Raw genomic sequence first — 23577 nt, 5'->3', positions numbered from 1 at the left:
AATAAATAAAATAACTATATTAAACAAAAAATCATAATAAAATATTATTTTATATAATAATTATAAGAAGACTCGTTTGATGATATTCATACCTTCCTCCACGCAACACATTTTATTATTTTGGGTAAGAATTATATAATAATTAGTTTCTTGTTTTATAGCATGACAATTACAACAGTGGTTCAACGGCAATACACATATATCCATATTTATTACATCGCTTGCGGACAAATATGTAACGTGTCTATCTTTATATCGATGCCATCCGATTATCACGCCGGTACAACTATCTGTAAATTGATCACTATTGGTATATGTAACTGGGGGGGGTTAAAAAGGGGTATTGAAATTAAATCTCAAAATATGAGATTATTTCATATTTAAAATCTTGGCCGTGTCCAAGTAAAAATTTGGTGCCTTGTGCACCGGTATTTAATTCTAACGAAAAATGATTTAGTTTCGTTAGGATAACGCATTGTCATCCACGATTTGGCTCTTGTTGCCCGTCTTATACGTTAAATTTATATTTATATTACAGAGCCTTGTTAAAACTCTTATATTGATACACGCTGGCTTAAAAAATGCGTTTGTTTACCAACATTAATATATATAACAGAGAAAAGTATAGATTCGAAAGGATCTGAATAGCTCAGCTGGAAGAGCAGTCGCCCGGCAAGCGAAAGGTCTCGGGTTCGATTCCCGATTCAGCGATTTTCGGATCTATATTTTTCTCTTGCATTCATTTATTTATTTTCCGTGGGGGGGTTAAAAAGGGGTATTGAAATTAAATCTCAAAATATGAGATTATTTCATATTTAAAATCTTGGCCGTGTCCAAGTAAAAATTTGGTGCCTTGTGCACCGGTATTTAATTCTAACGAAAAATTATTTAGTTTCGTTAGGATAACGCATTGTCATCCGCGATTTGGCTCTTGTTGCCCGTCTTATACATTAAATTTATATTTATATTACAGAGCCTTGTTAAAACTCTTATTTTAATTTACTAAATTCACATTTAAAATGATGCAAACGCATTAAGAAATACATATAGAATAAAAAATCGGAATGTTCTCGAATTTATAGTTTTGAGTCCTTATTATACTATAATTTAATCAGAATTAAAATAATTGTTTTTAAAATTATTTTTAATAAGCAAACGTGTTATATATATATATATATATATATATATATATATATATATATTTCCAGCATCTTATTATTTATATTTTATATGTTTTATTATGCTATAAAAAAACTAAACTGGAAAAGTAAAACTAAAGGCTAATGAAATAAAATAATTCTACAAACAAAAAGAAATACCTTTGAAGAAACTTTTTCTCCAGAAACGTATCGTCACATTTGGCTGCATGCTGTAATTTCTTGCAGACGCATCTCAAATTAATGATATCTTCAAGAGTGATCACTGTAGCTTAGAATGATCAGTATTATATTATCAGGTAAGCACGTTATCGTTTTAACCATTACGAATTATTAAATATAATACAGAAAAATAATTAAAGTAATCGTAATAAATTATTCGCGTATACAATTAATATCCTGTTTTATAAAACACGAAAATCACTAATATATTACTTATCTGCCAATTTTAGAGAGGATTGGTGAGTATTTTGATATACACACTCTATACACGTCTTCCACACTGTGCGTACTGTGGTTTCTAAAAACTAATTTTTAATTTTTCTCATAAGACTTTTGGTAAAAATTCTTTTTACTTTTCAAAAAAATTTTACTATGTGTTATTATTTTTCTTTTTATTGTGAAATTATTTATGTACATATTTAAATTATGAAGACTATTGATATATTTTTATTATAATTATTTCTATCTTCTTTTTCCGTTTCTTACTCTTTCTGGTGTGTGTATGAAATAAATAGACAAAACAAAATTAATAGGCAAAACATCCACACTTGTTGCAAAACATAGATAAGGCAAAACTGAAATTATCAAATAAACATTCAAGTGAAGATCCTCCGAATAATGTTCCAAATAAATGTCAAAGATTGGAGAGATGGGGCTCTGGGAGCTCAATAGCTACTCAAAAAGCAGTAGATAAAGCGATACTGCGTTTTATTATTGAAGATATTCAACCTCTTTCTACTGTAGATAGTCCAACATTCATCAATTTACTTAGAATTGGACTTCCTTCACATATCCGTATAATGTGCAGAAAAACATTAAGAAACAAAATTTGTGAAACATATCATAAAATGAAGGCTGCTCTTGAAAAAAAATTGACAGAAGTAGAAGTAGTTGCAACTACCGCAGATTTGTGGAGCAAAACAAAAAGGCTAGTAATATTACTTTATATTTATATTTTTTTATTGTAATTTTTTCAAATTTTATAAATTAAAATCTAAATTTATAGGAGTTATTTAGGCATAACTATTCATTGGGTGAATCCCGTAACTTTCGAGAGAGAATCAGCTGCATTGGCTTGCCGTAGGATGAAAGGCAGACATACATACGATGTTTTAGCTCGAGCAATTAACTCAGTCTTTCTCGAGTATCATGTCCAAAATAAAGTGTGTTATGTAACTACCGATAGTGGATCCAACTTTGTTAAAGCTTTTCGGTAAGAGTTTGTTTCAAAGTATATTGTGTATATTTTTTACATTTTATATTTTAATTTTGGATATTCAAACGAATGTGGCATTCTTCATCTCGCTTACGTACTCCTTTTATCTTATTACATATAATACAAAAAATTAACTAAAACAATTAAAATTAAGGTATAATAGCATATATATAATTAAAGTATAATAAAAATAAAAAATATAATTAACAAAACATAATTGACATATAAAATATTTTAATATAATTCATGAGAGTAAAATTTTTTAATATTTTTTAGGAATTTTGTAAAAGACGAGGACAAAGATGAAACATCTACTGCTATAGAATTTCACGATTTAAGTGATCTTTTAATTAAAGATGATATAGAAGATATGCAGAAGATTCGCTTATTCTTCCATCACATCATAGATGTGTGAGTCACAGTTTAAATCTTGTCGCTGTAAAAGATTCCGAGAAAGCTCTAGACAATGATGTTTCATATAAAAAACTATACAGATTGACATTTGCTAAATTAACCAAATTATGGAGTAAACAAAATAAATCTACACAAATATCTGACAAAATAAAAGAAATTTTAGGTGTCTATTTAAAAACTCCTGTTATTACCAGGTAAAAAAATTTATTATTGCGTTAGATTGTAAATATGAAACTTATTTGATCTTAGAATGATAATAGATGTACCTAATGATTTTTATCAGTGTCTAAAAATAATATTCGCAATGTTTATGTACAAGTCACGCAGTGGCTTATATGTATATTAATATTATTTTTCCATAGATATTCTCTCGACACAATAGTAAAAAACATTACAATTGTCTTCAATTTTATAACTAAATAAATTGCATATTTACTGTTTTTTAATTTTAATCATGTTTTCATTTAATTCTGCATATGAGTATATATAAATATTTTTTCAAATTATAAGTTTCTAATATACTTTCATCTTTTTTTATTTTGGTAGATGGAACTCTACTTTTGATTCTGTAATGCAACTAGCAACATTTTTAAAAAATGATCCCGACCAAATCAATCAATGCCTTGATCATTGTAATTTGCAACGATTGACTGAACATGAAATGAAATTCATAGAAGAATATTGTCAGGTATTTAGATAAATTTATAAGTTGTTAATATGAAACATAAATATATAAATATGTATATACAGGGTGACCCATTTTAACTTAGGCAGCCAAATAACTCGAAAAATAAGCACACTACAAAAAAATGTTTAGAATCAAAATTTCGTCATTTCGAGGGGGACGTACAATGACGTTAACATCAGCCCCCTCACCTCTCCCCCTGGGCGGTGAGGGGGGGCAAGTTTGAAATCTTAAATGGGAACCCCTATTTTTTATTGCATATTCGGAATCTTTGGCTAAAAACACATACAATTTGTCTGAAACATTTTTCTCGATTCATGATAGATGGCGCTGTAATCGACAAAATTCAATTTCTTCGATTTCTCTTCCTGAGAACCCATGCTTACGATTCTGCAATACATTAACAATAAAAATACCACGTTTTCATTGTTAATACTCGAAATTAGTCTTAAAACAAACTTCTCATATTTTATATTTCTCATTAATTACTTCTCAAGAAATTGCTTTTAGCGTAACTTGCCCTTTAGGCAACTTGAATGGTCCAAAGTACCGCACAAGAAACGCCCAATTACCTGCGGCGAGTGCACACTCAGTGCGCACTCCATTTAGTGCCAAAGTCACAAGTGTTTATGTATTTTTTTAACATTTGTACTCTGATAAAATTCTGGTAAAATGGCAAATTATACTCCTACAGAAGTAGTCGATATTCTTATAACCTTTGGTGAATGTGGTAGAAATTACAGACTTACTGCCCGTACTTATGCGGAGCGATTCCCAAATTGCCGCCATCCTACTGATCAACAAATTATAAACATTGAAAGAAGATCTCGTAATAATCCACTTCATCGCGAAAGGCGAAGGAATAGACTTCATAATAATAATGACCCTAGATTGCTCGCAGTTTTGGCTGTGGTTCATCAAAATCCCCATATTAGTACCCGTCAAATAGAACGAGAACTGGGAATCCCTCAAACTACGGCACATAGATTGTTACGATCAGTCAATTACCATCCGTATCATATTACTCTAGTACAGGAATTAAGTGAGGCCGACTACGTACTCAGAGTACAATTTTGTAGATGGGCTCTTGAGATGTTAGATCAGAATCCAGATTTTTTTAGTAATATTTGTTTCAGTGATGAAGCAACATTCATCAGCAATGGTAGTCTCAATAGGCATAATTGCCACTATTGGTCACCAGAAAATCCACATTGGTATCGTGAGGTGCTTAATCAACATCGTTGGAGTTTGTATGTATGGGTAGGCATTTGCAATGGCCAAGTTATTGGACCTCATTTTTTTGAACGTCTAATTAATAGTTCAATGTATTTAGACTTCCTCGAAAATGATTTGCCAGCATACCTAGAGAATGTTCCCCTTGCAGTTAGACTAAATTTATGGTATCAACAAGATGGTGCTCCTGCTCATTATGCTCGTCTTGTACGGATGTTTTTGAATCAAAGGTTCCCAAATCGGTGGATAGGGCGGGGTGGACCAGTTCTGTGGCCTCCGAGATTACCGGATTTGAACCCCCTTGATTTCTTTTTATGGGGATACGTTAAAGATGCAGTGTATAGTGAAGCTCCAACGACAAGATTGAATATGATGGAAAGAATAAGAAGAGCTTGTGAAGCTATAACTCCTTTAATGCTAGAAAATGTACAACGTAACTTTTGCTGTCGATTACTGTTATTCTTAGAAAATAATGGTGCACACTTTGAGCATCTCCTTCATGCGGAGAGAGCTGATAACAATGCAATCTTGCCTTAACTGGTTGGGTCACCACTCGACCTTGCCTTAACTGGTTGGGTCACCACACGACCTTATCTTCACTGACTGGGTCACTACATGACCTTGCCTTAACTGGTTGGGTCACCACTCGACCTTGCCTTCACTGGCTGGGTCACTACTTGACCTTGCCTTAACTGGTTGTGTCACCACTCGACCTTGCCTTTACTGGCTGGGTCACTACTTGACCTTGCCTTAACTGGTTGGGTTACCACTCGACCTTGCCTTCACTGGCTGGGTTACCACACGTTCAAGCACCCCGAATTGTGAGAGGCGAGGGGACTCACGTTAATCAAGCACCCCGAAGGGAATAGAAAACTGCTACGTCCACGTTGTTGTTCCTGGGTTACGCTAAAAGCAGTTTCTTGAGAAGTAATTAATAAGTAATAAAAAATAATGAGAAGTTTGTTTTAAGACTAATTTCGAGTATTAACAATGAAAACGTGGTATTTTTATTGTTAATGTATTGCAGAATCGTAAGCATGGGTTCTCAGTAAGAGAAATCGAAGAAATTGAATTTTGTCGATTACAGCGCCATCTATCATGAATCGAGAAAAATGTTTCAGACAAATTGTATGTGTTTTTAGCCAAAGATTCCGAATATGCAATAAAAAATAGGAGTTCCCATTTAAGATTTCAAACTTGCCCCCCCTCACCGCCCAGGGGGAGAGGTGAAGGGGCTGATGTTAACGTCATTGTACGTCCCCCTCAAAATGACGAAATTTTGATTCTAAACATTTTTTTGTAGTGTGCTTATTTTTCGAGTTATTTGGCTGCCTAAGTTAAAATGGGTCACCCTGTATAAAGATTGTAATATGTATTTAATAACTATATAATAACGTGTATCTTTTTCTCGTTTTATTTCGTTTAGGTAATGAAACCTTTAGCACAATCTTTAGATATATTGCAAAGCGAGAAAGGGATGTATATGGGATACTTATTACCGATCTTAAAAACATTAAAAGAAAAATTAGAGAAACTTAATAAAAATGAAATTACGCATTGCCAATCATTAATCGCAGCTCTTCAACAAGGTTTAAATAAAAGGTAATTTGTTATTTTAATGAACATGTTATTTATTTAACGTATAAGACGGGCAACAAGAGCCAAATCGCGGATGACAATGCGTTATCCTAACGAAACTAAATAATTTTTCGTTAGAATTAAATACCGGTGCACAAGGCACCAAATTTTTACTTGGACACGGCCAAGATTTTAAATATGAAATAATCTCATATTTTGAGATTTAATTTCAATACCCCTTTAACCCCCCTACGGAAAATAAATAAATGAATGCAAGAGAAAAATATAGATCCGAAAATCGCTGAATCGGGAATCGAACCCGAGACCTTTCGCTTGCCGGGCGACTGCTCTTCCAGCTGAGCTATTCAGATCCTTTCGATTCCATACTTTTCTCTGTTATATATATTAATGTTGGTAAACAAACGCATTTTTTAAGCCAGCGTGTATCAAATATAAGAGTTTTAACAAGGCTCTGTAATATAAATATAAATTTAACGTATAAGACGGGCAACAAGAGCCAAATCGCGGATGACAATGCGTTATCCTAACGAAACTAAATAATTTTTCGTTAGAATTAAATACCGGTGCACAAGGCACCAAATTTTCCGTAGGGGGGTTAAAAGGGGTATTGAAATTAAATCTCAAAATATGAGATTATTTCATATTTAAAATCTTGGCCGTGTCCAAGTAAAAATTTGGTGCCTTGTGCACCGGTATTTAATTCTAACGAAAAATTATTTAGTTTCGTTAGGATAACGCATTGTCATCCGCGATTTGGCTCTTGTTGCCCGTCTTATACGTTAAATTTATATTTATATTACAGAGCCTTGTTAAAACTCATATTTGATACACGCTGGCTTAAAAAATGCGTTTGTTTACCAACATTAATATATATAACAGAGAAAAGTATGGAATCGAAAGGATCTGAATAGCTCAGCTGGAAGAGCAGTCGCCCGGCAAGCGAAAGGTCTCGGGTTCGATTCCCGATTCAGCGATTTTCGGATCTATATTTTTCTCTTGCATTCATTTATTTATTTTCCGTAGGGGGGTTAAAGGGGTATTGAAATTAAATCTCAAAATATGAGATTATTTCATATTTAAAATCTTGGCCGTGTCCAAGTAAAAATTTGGTGCCTTGTGCACCGGTATTTAATTCTAACGAAAAATTATTTAGTTTCGTTAGGATAACGCATTGTCATCCGCGATTTGGCTCTTGTTGCCCGTCTTATACGTTAAATTTATATTTATATTACAGAGCCTTGTTAAAACTCTTATATTTGATACACGCTGGCTTAAAAAATGCGTTTGTTTACCAACATTAATATATATAACAGAGAAAAGTATGGAATCGAAAGGATCTGAATAGCTCAGCTGGAAGAGCAGTCGCCCGGCAAGCGAAAGGTCTCGGGTTCGATTCCCGATTCAGCGATTTTCGGATCTATATTTTTCTCTTGCATTCATTTATTTATTTTTCGTAGGGGGGTTAAAGGGGTATTGAAATTAAATCTCAAAATATGAGATTATTTCATATTTAAAATCTTGGCCGTGTCCAAGTAAAAATTTGGTGCCTTGTGCACCGGTATTTAATTCTAACGAAAAATTATTTAGTTTCGTTAGGATAACGCATTGTCATCCGCGATTTGGCTCTTGTTGCCCGTCTTATACGTTAAATTTATATTTATATTACAGAGCCTTGTTAAAACTCTTATATGTTATTTATTATTTTTAGAAAATAATATTCATTGATTCTGACTTCTGACTGTATAATTTTAGATTTTCCTCATTGTTTGAAAAAAAAGAACTTATTATTGCAAGTTGTTTGCATCCCAAATTTAAATTAAATTGGATACATGGAGAAGAAAAAAAACTCGCTAAAACTTATTTAGAAGACCTATTAGGAATTCGTTCCACCGAGAGTTCTCTAAACGATGAAAATCTCAACAACGATGACTTTTTTGCTTTTGACCAGCAAACAAAAGAAGTCGAGTCTACACAAGAAGAACTGTACCGATTCTTGAAATCAAGTAATTGCAATGTTAATATATTAAAAGATTACATTACAATTAAAAAACTTTTTATTAAATATAATACGGCACTTCCGAGCAGTGCATCTGTGGAACGAATGTTTAGCGTTGGTGGTTTAGTATTAACGCCTCAAAGAGCACATCTCAACGATGACACAATTGAGTATCAAATCCTCTTAAAAATTAATAAAAATTTTTATTAAAATTTTAAATATTAAATCGTTAATAAATTATAACATATTGGGTCTGTTTTTTGTTTTTTGTTCCTGAACTGCTGCACTAGTTCAGAGGTTGTCCTTTTCTTTCCAATGTCGAGCAAAAAAGATAACCTCTGAACTAGTGCAGCAGTTCAGGAACAAAAAACAGATTTTGTATCAATTTATATTAACAAGAATTATAATAAAAAAAAGTGTCAAGATATGAATTTATACAGGGTGTCCCAAAGCACCCTTAACAACACTCGTGAGGTGATAGAGGAGATCGAGATGAACAAAAAAGTCTTATACCATTTTGCTATATTTGCAATTATAAGCGAAATATTTAATGTTAAAGTCAGGCAAATAAGAGCCCGCTAAGGAAAGCGCTCGAGCCGCTCAAACTATAACACGGCCCAGTGTACCCGTTATAACGAATTAAGTTATTTAAAGTTAAATAAGAGCCCTTAGCGGGCTCTTATTTGTCTGAAATTAACATTAAATATTTCGCTTATAATTGCAAATATCGCAAAATGGTATAAGACTTTTTTGTTCATCTTGATCTCCTCTATCACCTCACGAGCGTTGTTAAGGGTGCTTTGGGACACCCTGTATATATTAAAAAATGATCGTAAGAATTTAAAGTTTGAAATGAGTAAATAATTTTCATATAAAATGCTAAAAAAAGCACGTATGAAATTGTATTGCTTTTATATGAGTGGAATTTGTAAAGAAAGCTGTAATTTTTATGAATTAGAAAGAATACATTATAATTTTATTTTAGTTTATTTAGAAAATCTGCAATTCTTTTTACTAAGGCTATCTGATATTAAATGACGTAAGCGTATAAAATTATAAAGCATGAGAGAAAAGGAAGTTATTTAAAAGAGGATATAATTAAGGGAGATGGATAGGATGGATGGGATATAATTAAGAGGATATAATTAAGGGGAGGGGGATTTAAATTTATTATGAGATTTTGTAGGTAATTTCAATAATCCAAAGCAACGTAAAATATTGTGCGTTTCTGTTTACTTTGACGAGACAATATAAAAGAAGGATACTAAACAAAGAAAGAGCTGTTTTCTAGTGTAGTTACTTAAATATTTCGCCGGGGTTACGATTTTCCGATTTCTCAATATCGATATTGTTACGTCCTCCGGACGTTCTTTCTCGCAAAAGACGTCTCTCGCACACACTCTCACTCACTCGCGGCTCGCGAAATAAATACACTCTCTTATGAAGAAATGATCCTTTATACAATGATGAAATACAATGACTAATGTACACGCGAAAGAAAGAAGATTGCTCTCTGGTCAAGTCACGTCCGTACGAGATGACAGCTAGACCAAAACTGTCATGGAGCCTGAAAACAACCACCGGGCGGTTGTCAATAAACAACCCCCCTTAACGATGAAGCTCCACGACACAAGGGATGATATTCAGGGGATGAAAGATCAGGGACGTAACACTGCCCCCCTTCTTCAAGATTGTCGTCCCGACAATCAAAAACAGAGGGCTATCCAACGCTGTACAATAACTCTGCATTCCGATGCCGACCTCAGGACTCCGACGAATTTTCTTGTTCTACCCTGGGCTCCTGCCACAGGTTACCAAACAATCCGCCATTCTGGATCCCGTCGCGCATCCGTTGGACTATATTCGCCAATCCAAGTCCTCAGTACAACTGTATCAATTGTCGATTCCAGGGCACCGACGAGTCTTCCTGCCCTACCCTGGGCTGCTGCCGCAGGTTACCGAGCGACTCCGTCAATTTGGTCCCAATCGACTTTCAAAATTCCTTGAAGATAAGTCCCAGTCTCCCTTCGTCCTCCGGTTCAGACAAGGGGGGGGTATCTTCCGTGGACCCATCGTCCCTCATGGACTCCCCAAGTCCCTGTCTCGGCATTTGCCCAAAGTCCCGCGGGAAAACCACGGATCAAAAACCGCGGGCAAGACAGTCTTCTTAGAGTAGAATAAAGACGGATGAAGATTTTGTCCCTCGAAGACTAAGCTGGGAGATCAATTTTTCCGCCATTCAGGAAACTCTTCTCAGGTCAAAAACAAATTTCTTTCCAAATTGAAGACTCTGTAACGAAAAATAAAATGCGCAGTAACTTATTCTATTTTTTTAAAATTAAAACATCCCCCCGAATTTTTAAATGAAAATCGACATTTTCGGGCTCCAATCTACTTAATTATTTTTCTAAACTTCTCTTGAGAAAAGGAGCTAATCTATCTGAATGTACAATTTTCCTCTTATGTCTAGACGATCTTTCTATGCAAAACACCACGTCACTAAGTTTTTTTACTATCCGGAATGGACCTTCCCAACTTCCTTGTAATTTCGGAGCTTTCCCTTTAACCCTACGAGGATTATAAAACCAAACCTTCTGTCCTACTTCGAAAAGAATTCCTCTGGCACTACGATCATAACGAATCTTCATCTGAGAAGATTTCAGATTCATTCGCTCTCTAACCGAAGAATGAATTTCTTTTAATTTCTCTTTTAGATTTCTAGTAAAATTTTTTCTTGGAAGTCTTCCTTCAGAAGATTCAGGATTTCCTCGTAAAAGATCCACTGGTAACCTTAGTTCCCTACCAAAATATAGCTCTGCCGGAGTCACGCCAGTGGTTTCATGCTTCGAAGATCTGTAAGCTAAAAGAAACATGGGAATCCATCGATCCCAGTCTTTTTGATCTTCCGATACGTATTTCGCTAGGAAATTTGAAATAGTCTGATGTTGGCGTTCTACTTGTCCGTTAGATTGAGGATGCAAGGCGGTAGTTCTGGTTTTTCTTATCCCGAGTAATTTCATTAATTCTGAAAAAAGTTGTGATTCAAAATTCTTCCCTTGATCAGTGTGAACTTCACTTGGAATTCCATGCCTTGAGATAAATTGATTAACAAAGACTTCAGCGACCATTTTAGCTCTGATATTTTTAATAGGAAAAGCCTCCACCCATTTAGTGAAGCAATCTACGATAACAAGCAAATATTTGTTTCCGGATCTTGTCAAAGGAAGAGGACCAAGTATGTCCATCTGTATTCTCTCTAATGGAGCTCCAACGTTAAAAATTTGTAGAGGAGATTTCCCTTTTCCTGAAGGACCTTTTTTTGAAACACAGATTTTACAGGTTTTGCACCATTCCTCAACATCTTGTTTGCAGGTTGCCCAGAAGAATCGTTTTCGAATTTTTCCTAGAGTCTTATTGGCTCCGAAATGTCCTCCTGTTGGAGAATCATGCGTCTCCTCTAATATTTCCTTTATTCGTACTCGAGGAACCACGAGTTGGAGAAAATTTGATTTTAAATTTGGAGCTTCCCATTTTTTATAGAGGATCCCATTTTTCACAATCAAAGAATCCCAATACGACCAATATATTAGAGTTGAAATGTCCTTTCCGACTATTTCTGAGCGTGGGGGACGAATTTTTGTTTCCTTGGCACGAAGAATAAATGAAATGTCAGGATCTTGTCGTTGCATTTCACGCCAATTTTCCAAATTTTCGCCTTCCAACACAATACGAGAAACTGTTTGTTCCCTCTCCTCTGAATTTTTCTTTTCCACTTTTGCACAATATTGACAATTGTTTGATTCACAAAGTCTTCTAGACAATCCGTCAGCATTATTGTGAGAAATCCCTTTACGATAGATAATCTCAAACTCGTATTGCTGTAATCTCTCCATCCATCGAGCTAATTGACCTTCCAAATCTCTGAAAGATAAAAGCCATCGTAACGAAACATGATCCGTACGGATTAAAAACTTTTGTCCCAAAAGATAATGACGAAAAAATTTTATAGAATCTACTATCGCTAAAAGTTCCCGGCGAGTAACGCAATAGTTCCGTTCGGCTTTATTAAGCACACAACTAAAATAAGCAATTACTTTCTCTTCTCCATCTTGTTTCTGAGACAACACTGCACCGATTCCTATATTCGATGCGTCGGTATCTAATAAAAATTCTCCCTTTTCCCTTGGAAAAAAAAGAATTGGAGAAGAACATAATAAAAACTTTAACTTTTCAAAAGCTTTTTGACATTCATCTCCCCATATGTATTTAATTTGACCTTCTGTCAACATGTAAAGGGGTTTAGCTAAGGAAGAGAATCCTTTAACAAATTTACGATAATAAGAACAAAATCCCAGAAAACTTCGTAATTGTTTTTTTGTGTGAGGTATTGGCCAATCTTTAACAACGGAAATCTTATCGGGATCTGTAACAACGCCCTCCGCGGAAACCACATGACCCAAATATTTTACAGTTTTACTAAATAACACACATTTCTTCGGATTTATTTTTAAATTTGCTTCTCTTAATCGTAAAAATACTGTTCTAAGATTGTTTATCATTTCAGTAAAACTTTTCCCAAAAATTATCACATCATCCAAATAAACAAGGCAAATTTTTGATAATAAATTTTGTAAGACCTTTTCCATAAGGCGTTCAAATGTTGCAGGGGCGTTACACAACCCAAAGGGCATAATTGTAAATTGCCAAAGTCCTTTTCCTATTGAAAAAGCCGTTTTCTCTTTGTCTTCGGGACGGATCTTAATTTGCCAATACCCACTTTTAAGATCAAGAGTGGAAAACCAAGAATTACCTGTTAGCTGATCAAGAATGTCATCAATTCGGGGAAGGGGATAAGAATCCTTAATAGTCACCTCGTTTAATTTTCTATAATCAACACAGAACCTTATAGAACCGTCCTTCTTTTTAACCATGACAGCAGGAGAAACCCATGGACTATGTGACTCCTCAATTACTCCACGTGAACTCATATCTTCCAAAATCTTATCGACTTCTTCCCTCATTTGAATCGGAATCCTACGAGGAACCTGTTTTATGGGAGGAGAATCTCGCACATTTACATTATGTTCTACAACAGTACAATTTCCCGCAATAATGTTCTCAGAAAATAAATCATCAAATTCATTAAGAAAATCGACAAAACTTTCCTTTTCTATTTCAGTTAAATGTTGAGAATTCATTTCATAGAGTTCTTTCAAGGGGATTGGAACTTTTTTAAAAGAATCTTCAATTCTAGCTATTTCTTTTTCAAACGTCGGAATTCCAAAAGCCGAATCAAAGATTTTTTCCAAATTTACCATTTTTAGAAAATCTATTCCCAAAAGACATTCATCATTTATGTCTGCAATAAACATTGGAATTTTTAACGAATATTTCCCTAATTCGACTTTAACTTCTGCCCAAAATTCTACACAAACTTTTTCTCCGGTGGGATATCTTAAATTAACAAAATTCTTAGAAATCTTCCTTTTCTCTTTTTCAACGAATTTGCTATTTATTATGGAAACATCGGAGCCCGTGTCAACCTTGAAAGAACATACTTTATCATCTATTTTTCCTTTAAAAATGAAATAATCATTATCCTTAATTCTATTTACATTTAATATAACTTCCGAGGAATTTTTCACGGAAGCCAAACTCTCCCCGGTAAGCTCGGCTAAACCAAGTTTCCCTTCTCAATAGGACATTCGTACCGGAAATGTCCGATTTTCCCACACGTCCAACATTCTCTTTGGCCGGCGCTAAATTTGCTGCCTGGCCAATTTCCTTTTCCGTTCTTTTCTTTCTTATCTCTTTCATCCCGTTCGCCTTCTAATTTATTACCCTGCGCGTTCTTTTTTTCAATACTCGAAAAATTTTTATTAAAATTAAAATTTCCTCTCTTTCTTTCGTAACCCTCCCCTTGAATTATTTTTATGGCTTTTGCCCTTTTAATTGCCAAACTCAATGAGGTTATATTTTCTAATTGTAAAGTTCGTTTGACAAAATTATCATATATCGCTGAAATGAATTGCGCGCAGGCGATTTTATCTCGGATTTCGTGTGGGCACTCGGGATACGCAAGGCGAACCAATCTTTCAAGTTCTGAACCTAATGTTGCCAAATCTTCCCCAAACTTTTGTTTCCGATTTGTAAATTGAACGTAATAATTTTGTGATAAGAGTCCTTCTCCAAAACGCAATTCAAGTTTTGATTTTAATTCGTTGAATTCTAAATTGGACACGTCTTCTACCGTCTCTAATACTGAACGCGCTTTTCCCCTCAAATTCGAAGCGAGTGCAACAGTCTTTGTTGTATCATCCCAACTATTCGCTTGAGCAATTAAGTTAAACTGCGAGAAAAATTCACGAAGTGATACTGTCCCGTCATAAGTATCAGGTTTTAATTTGTACCCTAATATCGCGCGAAAATCGTTCTCCCTCTCATTTAAAAAATGCGTACCCGAATTTCCACACGTTCTATTATTAGAAGGACTTAGCTGTAGATTTTGTGGCCGGGAATGAATCTCCTTCAAGGCTAGAAGTTCCTCGTCGTGACGACGCAGCATCGCCGCAATTTCGTCCTCTCGACGAGTCTGTTCCTGTCGCATCTCTCGCATTTCAAGAAGGAGAACCCGAGCTGTAGATTCTGTTACCGCCGGTTCTCCTGCGACTTCCGGTAACGAGCCCGTTTGCTCTCCTGATTCCTCGCTGCCAGTCGTTCGAGACGGAGCTTGTGAACGGGTAATTCTCGGGGAATGTATCATTCTCGACGTTTCCGTTCCGCTGCGGTGAGATATTCCTTCGATCCGATCCCGGACGAGCCCCCAAAATGTTACGTCCTCCGGACGTTCTTTCTCGCAAAAGACGTCTCTCGCACACACTCTCACTCACTCGCGGCTCGCGAAATAAATACACTCTCTTATGAAGAAATGATCCTTTATACAATGATGAAATACAATGACTAATGTACACGCGAAAGAAAGAAGATTGCTCTCTGGTCAAGTCACGTCCGTACGAGATGACAGCTAGACCAAAACTATCATGGAGCCTGAAAACAACCACCGGGCGGTTGTCAATAAACAACCCCCCTTAACGATGAAGCTCCACGACACAAGGGATGATATTCAGGGGATGAAAGATCAGGGACGTAACAATATTATACCCAATTGGCATGGGAGAGTCCCAAAACATTCTACAAAGATGCTATAAATATGACAATGAGAATGTACAAAATGAACATTCATGGAATATCTCATAGATATTTTTTCGAAATGTATATCCATTTTTTCGAAATGTATATCCACAAATCTGTTCCCTGAATATTCCATGTACATTCTTTAAGAGACGTTCTATTATTATGTTAACGGGATTATTCATAGAACGTTAACTATGATAAGCTTAAGGAACATTCATATAGGGCTATACTTGTAACATCAATGGAATATATTTGTGACTTGCTATATTTGTGAATAATTTTGTTCACTAAATGACATGTTCACTGAATATTCCATGTATATTTTTTAAGAGACGTTCTATTATTATTCAGAAATAAATATTTTTATCGGCTCTCAATATAAAGAATATAAGTATGCTGCCTTCTAAGCCGGGCAATAGAGCCAAGGAAACGAAACGAAAAATTAATTAAACGGAACTGTATCTCAATTTGAGATCCCAAAGTTCCACATATAAATTAATTTCGAAACTTCCTTCTTCAACTTCAAACTTTCCCGCTTCAGCGACTTTTCGGACCTATATTTTTCTCGCTTATTTCTCCATATGTAAGTTTTGAAATTAATTTATATGTGGAACTTTGGGATTTCAAATTGAGATACAGTTCCGTTTAATTAATTTTTCGTTTCGTTTCCTTGGCTCTATTGCCCGGCTTAGAAGGCAGCATACTTATATTCTTTATATTGAGAGCCGATAAAAATATTTATTTCTGAGTTTATTCACGCCTGGGCTAATCACGGCGGTATTTACTAACATCTACTTAAAAGGCAAATGAAAAATATGGGATCGAAAGGGTCTGAATAGCTTAGTTGGTAAGAGCAGTCGCCCGGAAAGTGAAAGACGCGGGTTCGATTCCCGCTTCAGCGACTTTTCGGACCTATATTTTTCTCGCTTATTTCTCCATATGTAAGTTTCGAAATTAATTTATATGTGGAACTTTGGGATCTCAAATTGAGATACAGTTCCGTTTAATTAATTTTTCGTTTCGTTTCCTTGGCTCTATTGCCCGGCTTAGAAGGCAGCATACTTATATTCTTTATATTGAGAGCCGATAAAAATATTTATTTCTGAGTTTATTCACGCCTGGGCTAATCACGGCGGTATTTACTAACATCTACTTAAAAGGCAAATGAAAAATATGGGATCGAAAGGGTCTGAATAGCTTAGTTGGTAAGAGCAGTCGCCCGGAAAGTGAAAGACGCGGGTTCGATTCCCGCTTCAGCGACTTTTCGGACCTATATTTTTCTCGCTTATTTCTCCATATGTAAGTTTCGAAATTAATTTATATGTGGAACTTTGGGATCTCAAATTGAGATACAGTTCCGTTTAATTAATTTTTCGTTTCGTTTCCTTGGCTCTATTGCCCGGCTTAGAAGGCAGCATACTTATATTTTCTATTATTATGTTAACGGGATTATCCATAGAATGTTAATTATAATGGTATGACCACACGTGTCGAGAAATATTACGAGATGTCCCAGGCACATTCTCGGAATGTTCTTTCGACATCTCTTGAATGTAAGTGTTGCCTGGGTATTATGAAAGCTTTTTTATAATTCAATTTATAAATGCTAATGCAATGTTTAAAAAAATGTGTGTGTTGATATCGTATTTAATTTTCGGTGAATAATAAAAATAAAAAAAAACGAAAGTATTTATTCGTTCGGAGAACATATATAAGTTAACGCCGCTGAGTCAACGATGCTCGCGAGCGCTGCAATCGCCAAATAAAACCTAATCTATCCTATCGTTGTATAGCATTGCCCGCCCGTTGTCACGGAGACAACTTATAAACAGTTATATTAAATAAATAAATATGTATATTTGTTTGCTACAAAACTGCGTTGCTAAAATATTTTTATTACGGTAAGTATATTATATTTATGTAAAATTATTTTCCATATATTCTTTTTTTTATGTAGAACATGCACAACCTATATACAAAAATAAGATTATATAAAAAGTTAGCTCAGCTATTTATCTACAATACTTATCTATAAGTATATATATATATATATAATTATATTTTAGGAATAATTTATATATATCTAATTTTTTTATTTTCAGAGAATAAAATTTTGCTTTAAAGAAAATCAACTAAAAAGAAAAATATGGATCAAAATAAAAATATTCCAAACACAAACCTCAGGTAAAAAATAATTATATATTATATGAGATGTATGTGTATATATATGTATGTGTCCCGTGTGTGTGTTTAGCTGTTAAAACAGAATTCACTTTTATATTTAAAACATTTTATTTTATACAAGGTTTGATACCTTTTTGCCTGACAACAATGTACAAAGTACAATGGACCAATTATCTGCTGCAAAGAGCAAGAGACAATTTTATCGCATTTTACGTGATGCAGCAGACAAAACAGTATGCCACATTGAAACAGAAAATCAAGTATCTAAAAAGCAAAAAATTGATATTTTTTCTACAGATGAAGATCAAAAAAATATAAATTTTAACATCTTATATAAACATTCTCAAGCATGCAATAACAATAATGTTAAGAAACGAATTACACAAAATGACATATCAGTTAACATAGATAGCTTTTCTGTATCAAGGAGTGATAATGAGCAGAATGAACAAATATGTAATGAAATTTTTAATAGTTCTGTTAATTATAGTAGCAATGAATTAATTGATAAGTTTAGTCTCACAAATTTTTTATCTCGTGATGAAAATTTTCAGACTAGTGATAAGCTTATCGAAGAAAGAGTAACTGATTACAAATGCAATGAAAATATTAATGTTTACTTGCAAAATAATCTCAAAATGTGGGCAGTGGAAAACAATATTAGCAGAATTAGTTTTCAACAACTTTTAAAAATTCTTAATAAAGTCCATCCAAATTTACCTACAGATCCGAGAAGTATTTTTGGAAAATCAAATAATATATCTATTGAAACTATGGGGGATGGTCAATATTATAATTTTAACTTAAAGGATATGCTAGAAAAACAATTAAAAATGAGATTTGCATCATCATCAATAATTTGGCTAAAATTCAATGTTGATGGACTTCCCTTATTTAAAAGTAGTCGTATACAGTTGTGGCCAATATTATGTCTTATTGAAGAATTTAATTTTACACCGATTGTATGTGCTGTATATTGCGGGAAAGAAAAACCAGATTTAAAATTGTTTTTGAAAGATTTTGTTCCAGAGTTAAAAGATCTTATGGAAAATGGTATTATTATTAATGATACAAAGTATAGAGTATTTGTTAGAAGTTTTATTTGTGATGCACCAGCTAGAGCTTTTATGAAAGGTATTAAAGGTTATGGCGGCTATTATGGATGTGAAAAGTGTGTTCAAAAAGGCCAATGGAAAAAGAGACGTGTTATATTTCCGGATCATTCATCTAATTTAAGAACTGATGAAAGTTTTGCTGAAAGAAAACAGAAAAAACATCATAAAGAAATAAGTCCGTTAATAGATATTGGTATTAATATGATTACAATGTTTCCGTTAGATCCAATGCATTTGGTATTTCTTGGAGTGATGCGCAAGCTTTTGCACATATGGACTGGCGGTAAATTAACAGCTCGTATGTCTGCTCAAAATATTTGTATCCTTAATAAACAACTTGAAAAAGCAGCATCTTCATGGCCAATAGAATTTAATCGAAAGCCAAGAGGTCTACATGAACTTAATATGTGGAAAGCCACAGAATACAGACAATTCCTTCTGTATTTAGGTCCGACTCTACTCACTCCATGGCTTCCTAAGAAAATGTATAAACACTTTCTTCTTTTACATGCAAGTATATTTATATTATCACGAGATAATAATTCAGAAGAAGACCTTGATCAAGCAGAATATATGCTACGACAGTTCGTCATAAATAGTATTTCAAAAGATCTTTATGGCAAATCATTTCTCGTATACAATGTACATAATTTGTTGCATCTTGTTGATGATGTTAGACGTCATGGTCCACTGCATAAATTTTCTGCTTTTCCTTTTGAAAATAAATTAGCTTCTCTTAAACGAGCAATTCGTGGAAAAAACAAACCATTGCAGCAATTAGTAAACCGCACTTTAGAAAAAATTGAGACAGATTCAAATAATTGTAATCAATTTATTACAAAAGATGGTCCCATTCTTAGATCTGTTCATTCTGGTCCTTGTCTTTCTTTAATTGGTATACAATATAAAATGATTCGATGGCATGGTACTGTATTGTCGTTAAAAGAAGGAGATAACATGGTTATTACGTCTAAAAGCGATGTTATCAAAATCATTAATATTGTTCAGACATCATCTAGTATATTTTTAATAGGAAAACGTTTTCAAGAGTCTAAAGATTTGTATTCAACTCCAACTAAATCATCAAATTTTCATATTTATATAGTTAAAAACTTGTGTGAGCGACCAGACAAATGGCACCTCACTGATATTTTATACAAGGCAATTCTTGTTCAATACAAAGACAGAAATGCTTTTGCAGTTTTTCCTATGCACAATTTCTAACAATTTTTTTATTTTCTTTAGATGTATATCAAATCATTTAACTTTAATTTCTTTTTTTTAAGTTTCTAAATCTATGTAGAACTATTATTATTTTAATACTGTGAATTGTCCGGCGAATTGTACTTAATTAAATATGTTGATTTTTATATATCTTATTATAATAAAGGTATTCATTTATAACTTCAATTTTTTTGTTTTAATTAAATATTTAATTTATATCACAGTAAAATGTGGTCAATAGTAGAGTTTCCTCTAGAAAAGAAAGGAACAACTGTACCTATGGATATTGTACCAAAAAGTTGGTTATATGAAAATGAAAATCAAATGTTTTGTTGGTTTCCCAATAAATATAAAAAAGCACAATTGAAGGCTGCAATAAACGAACTAGAGGAACCTGATACATCGTCATGGAAAAGTTATTTAGTTAATGTTTTATATAAAAAAGGTATAACACACTGGTTTCAAAAAATTTTTATTTTACAGCATAAATATAGCACGCTACATTATTTCTTTCAATATTACTTTTATTTTTCATTGTAATAGGTACGATGGAAAAGTGTATATCAAAATTAAACAAATTTATAGTAGAGTCAGAATTGACATCTACTGAAACAGACCTTGAAAATTGTACACCGTTATGTTCTCAGGAACCTCTAGACAAAATAGCAATAACTTCTCAACAATGTGAGAATGACAGAAATGTTACGTCAATTATATCAGATGTAAGAAATTGTCTTTAAGGTTTTATTTTCTGTACATAAAGAACTCTATCTGTATATATTCTTGTTGTAATAGGAATTGCAAGATTCTGTAATGGACGATGAATTAGGCGATTTTAATCATACAAATAATAATATAAATAATACTAATAATGAAGAAGAAGAACCTAGAGCGTCTACATCAACTTATATTCGACAGAAGAAAAGAAAAATCGAGCATCTTACTGATTGTAAGTATATTGTAATAGTTTTACTACATTCTGCATTATTTTTAAGAAGTACAATGTTTCTAAATATATAGTACAAAAAAATCTCAAGTACATATTATTAATATTTTAAACGCTTTTCTATAATGTTTCTTCTAAACTTTAATATTTTTAAGATAATTATTTCTTTATTTCAGATCAGTTTAAAACTTATCTCGTAAGATGGATGATACGGATTGAAAATAATCAAAGAGAAATAAAATCCGCTTTAAATACATTAAAATCAGGCAATGATAAAATAGTTCCTTCTAGTAGAGATTCTATTCTCAAAACATTAAACATACCAGCAACGTCAGTCGAAACTCTGTTAAACGTAAACAAAATGCTACAAGAAGAGAAACATTTTAAAGCTCTAGTTAAGTTGATCGCAATTTTTAATCTGAAGTACTTCATTATTTATTAAAAGTTTTAAAGAAATTGGTGTATTTTTTGTATTTATATATATTTGTATGTATATATAATTAGATTTGTACATAATTATGTGTATTCTCATAACACATAATTTATAATTTTTTGTTTATAATAGGTAAACATTCTGAAAGGACAAGGAGGCACAAGTTTGTCTGAAATGTGTTCCAGAATGATGGCCACTATAGTCACAAACGAATGTGCAACACAGTTGGTGTGGGTTGGAAGATTGGAAAATACGAAGCCAAATTCCAAAAAATCATTTAAGAAGACTCTTACTAATATTTATCGAGCACTCCTTGGTAAATAAGATTGAATAAAAATTATTAATCTACTAATTATTTTCGTTACAATGATAAATATATTAATTCTATTCTAGACGCAGCAACTAGTGCTGATGAATGGAATTCAACAGAAAAAGATATTGAAATTAAATTTGGCTATTGGTTAATTAAGGCTGAAACACGAAGACAACGAGCACAAGCTAAAGGAAACAAATAATTTTATCTTAATTTCAGTAAAAAAATTTTCAAGTTTTTTAAGTTTATCTAAGTTTATTAAATATTTCACATTTTAATTTTTTCACTATTTTAAGTTTATTTAAGTTTATTAAATATTTCAGTTTGTTTATTATAATTTATATACATACGTATATGTTACTATAATATATTAAGACAAAACGTTCATATTTTACGTTTACTTAAGATATAAATATTTCATATTTTTACGTGTTGAGATACAACAGAATAAAATTAACAATTTCTAAAAATAATATTTTTATGAAATTATTTTTATCCCTAGAACGATACAATAAATATTCCCAACACATTCCATATAAATATTCCCAACACATTCCATAAAAAACATTCCAGGAATGTTTTGCGTTGTGCCAATTAGAGATTCCAAGAATATTTGTTGGAACATTCGTGGAACATCTAAACATTTTATTTGGAATATTGCAGGAATATATCTGGCATATTCCGATGCGAATTGGGTAACGTCTGTAGCTAGATATATCTCTCATATCTGTTGTCCTAGGTCAGCCTAAAAATCTGGGACCACGATAACGATTTCAGTTTTCTTGTGATCTCGTTTTGATGCTTTATAAATCGACTTGCGGCATTTCGATATCAGCAAAATATAAGATTTTCACATAAGAAGTAAATATTCTCGGAATGATGAAAAAATTAATTTGTGAGAAGAAAGAGATCATTATAGCTTCATTATATACTATGTGTATATACAATATAAATAGAAACTCTATAATGCTCTCGAAACGTTAAAGACTTTTATAATTTTAATTCTTATAATAAGTAATAATGTATAATTATAATAAATAACTATATATAATAAAAATGTATTTAGAGAATATATTTATATGTATATGATTTCATTCTTTTACCTTTAAATTTCTTTTATTAAGTATAGATCTGATATTTTATTTTCATCGCAAGAAAGTAACTACAAAGTAACGACTCGTTACTTTTTAAGTAACTGTAACTGTAACGCGTTACTTTTCAGGATTGGTAACTTTTAACTGTAACTAGTTACTTTTTAATGAAAAAAACTGTAACTGTAACTAATTATTTTTATAAAGTAACTTTCCCAACCCTGTATATATATATGTCGTAGCCCGATAGCGAAATTAGCCAATTAGCTAAAAACCTAGGCGTTTAGCTAAATGCCGCCTGTTAGGCTAATCGAGGACGATATAGTCTAATGGCCTGGAAAATTCAGCCTGTTAGACGAGAAGTCGGCTTTTCGCCAAACGGCCTGGCGCGCTGTAGGCGATTAGAGAAATGCTTGTTTTGGAGCTCGATATGTTGTCAATTTATTGTTTGTAAATATCCCAGTGGGTCTTAAGTAAATCATCACAGAGCTCGTTGTATATTCAATTTTTTTCGTTAGTTGGCAATCAATAACAGCCATGGCAAGTTATATGCCA

At 33.1% G+C, this 23577-nt stretch overlaps 2 protein-coding genes across 3 annotated transcripts; both read left to right on the top strand.

Moving 5' to 3' along the window:
• Window positions 1-1434: 1434 nt before the first annotated feature.
• LOC146721376 (uncharacterized) lies at window positions 1435-3717 on the top strand. The gene is given in 7 exon segments (XM_085486909.1): window positions 1435-1456; window positions 1610-1665; window positions 1913-2307; window positions 2386-2592; window positions 2872-2966; window positions 2969-3203; window positions 3556-3717. Coding segments are annotated over 7 exon segments (1164 nt in total). The 3' UTR covers window positions 3710-3717.
• A 2619-nt stretch (window positions 3718-6336) lies between these two features.
• On the top strand, window positions 6337-22751 carry LOC114931182 (uncharacterized). Of its 2 annotated transcripts, XM_029303154.2 has the most exons (3): window positions 6337-6529; window positions 8279-8529; window positions 22671-22751. In XM_029303154.2, the coding sequence occupies exons 1-3, from the start codon at window positions 6357-6359 to the stop codon at window positions 22697-22699; spliced, it is 453 nt and encodes a 150-aa protein (XP_029158987.2). In that variant the 5' UTR covers window positions 6337-6356; the 3' UTR covers window positions 22700-22751. The 2 variants fall into 2 exon arrangements, with proteins under 2 accessions (XP_029158987.2, XP_085343036.1); XM_085486910.1 differs by lacking the exon at window positions 22671-22751 and having other exon boundaries at window positions 8279-8838.
• The last annotated feature ends 826 nt before the right edge of the window (window positions 22752-23577 follow it).

This window comes from Nylanderia fulva, unplaced genomic scaffold, assembly GCF_048542155.1.
Source record: "Nylanderia fulva isolate GAGA-0341 unplaced genomic scaffold, ASM4854215v1 Scaffold491, whole genome shotgun sequence".
Lineage (NCBI taxonomy): Eukaryota > Metazoa > Arthropoda > Insecta > Hymenoptera > Formicidae > Nylanderia > Nylanderia fulva.
Note: the sequence above shows the minus strand (reverse complement) of the source record. Positions and strands in the feature narration are given on the sequence as shown.

Bases quoted from the DNA above. Each gene is read 5' to 3' on its own strand.
- LOC114931182 (XM_085486910.1), top strand. From the start codon at position 6,357: ATGAAACCTTTAGCACAATCTTTAGATATATTGCAAAGCGAGAAAGGG. The intron at 6,530-8,278 runs GTAATTTGTTAT...GTATAATTTTAG, and splicing joins CAACAAGGTTTAAATAAAAG to ATTTTCCTCATTGTTTGAAA.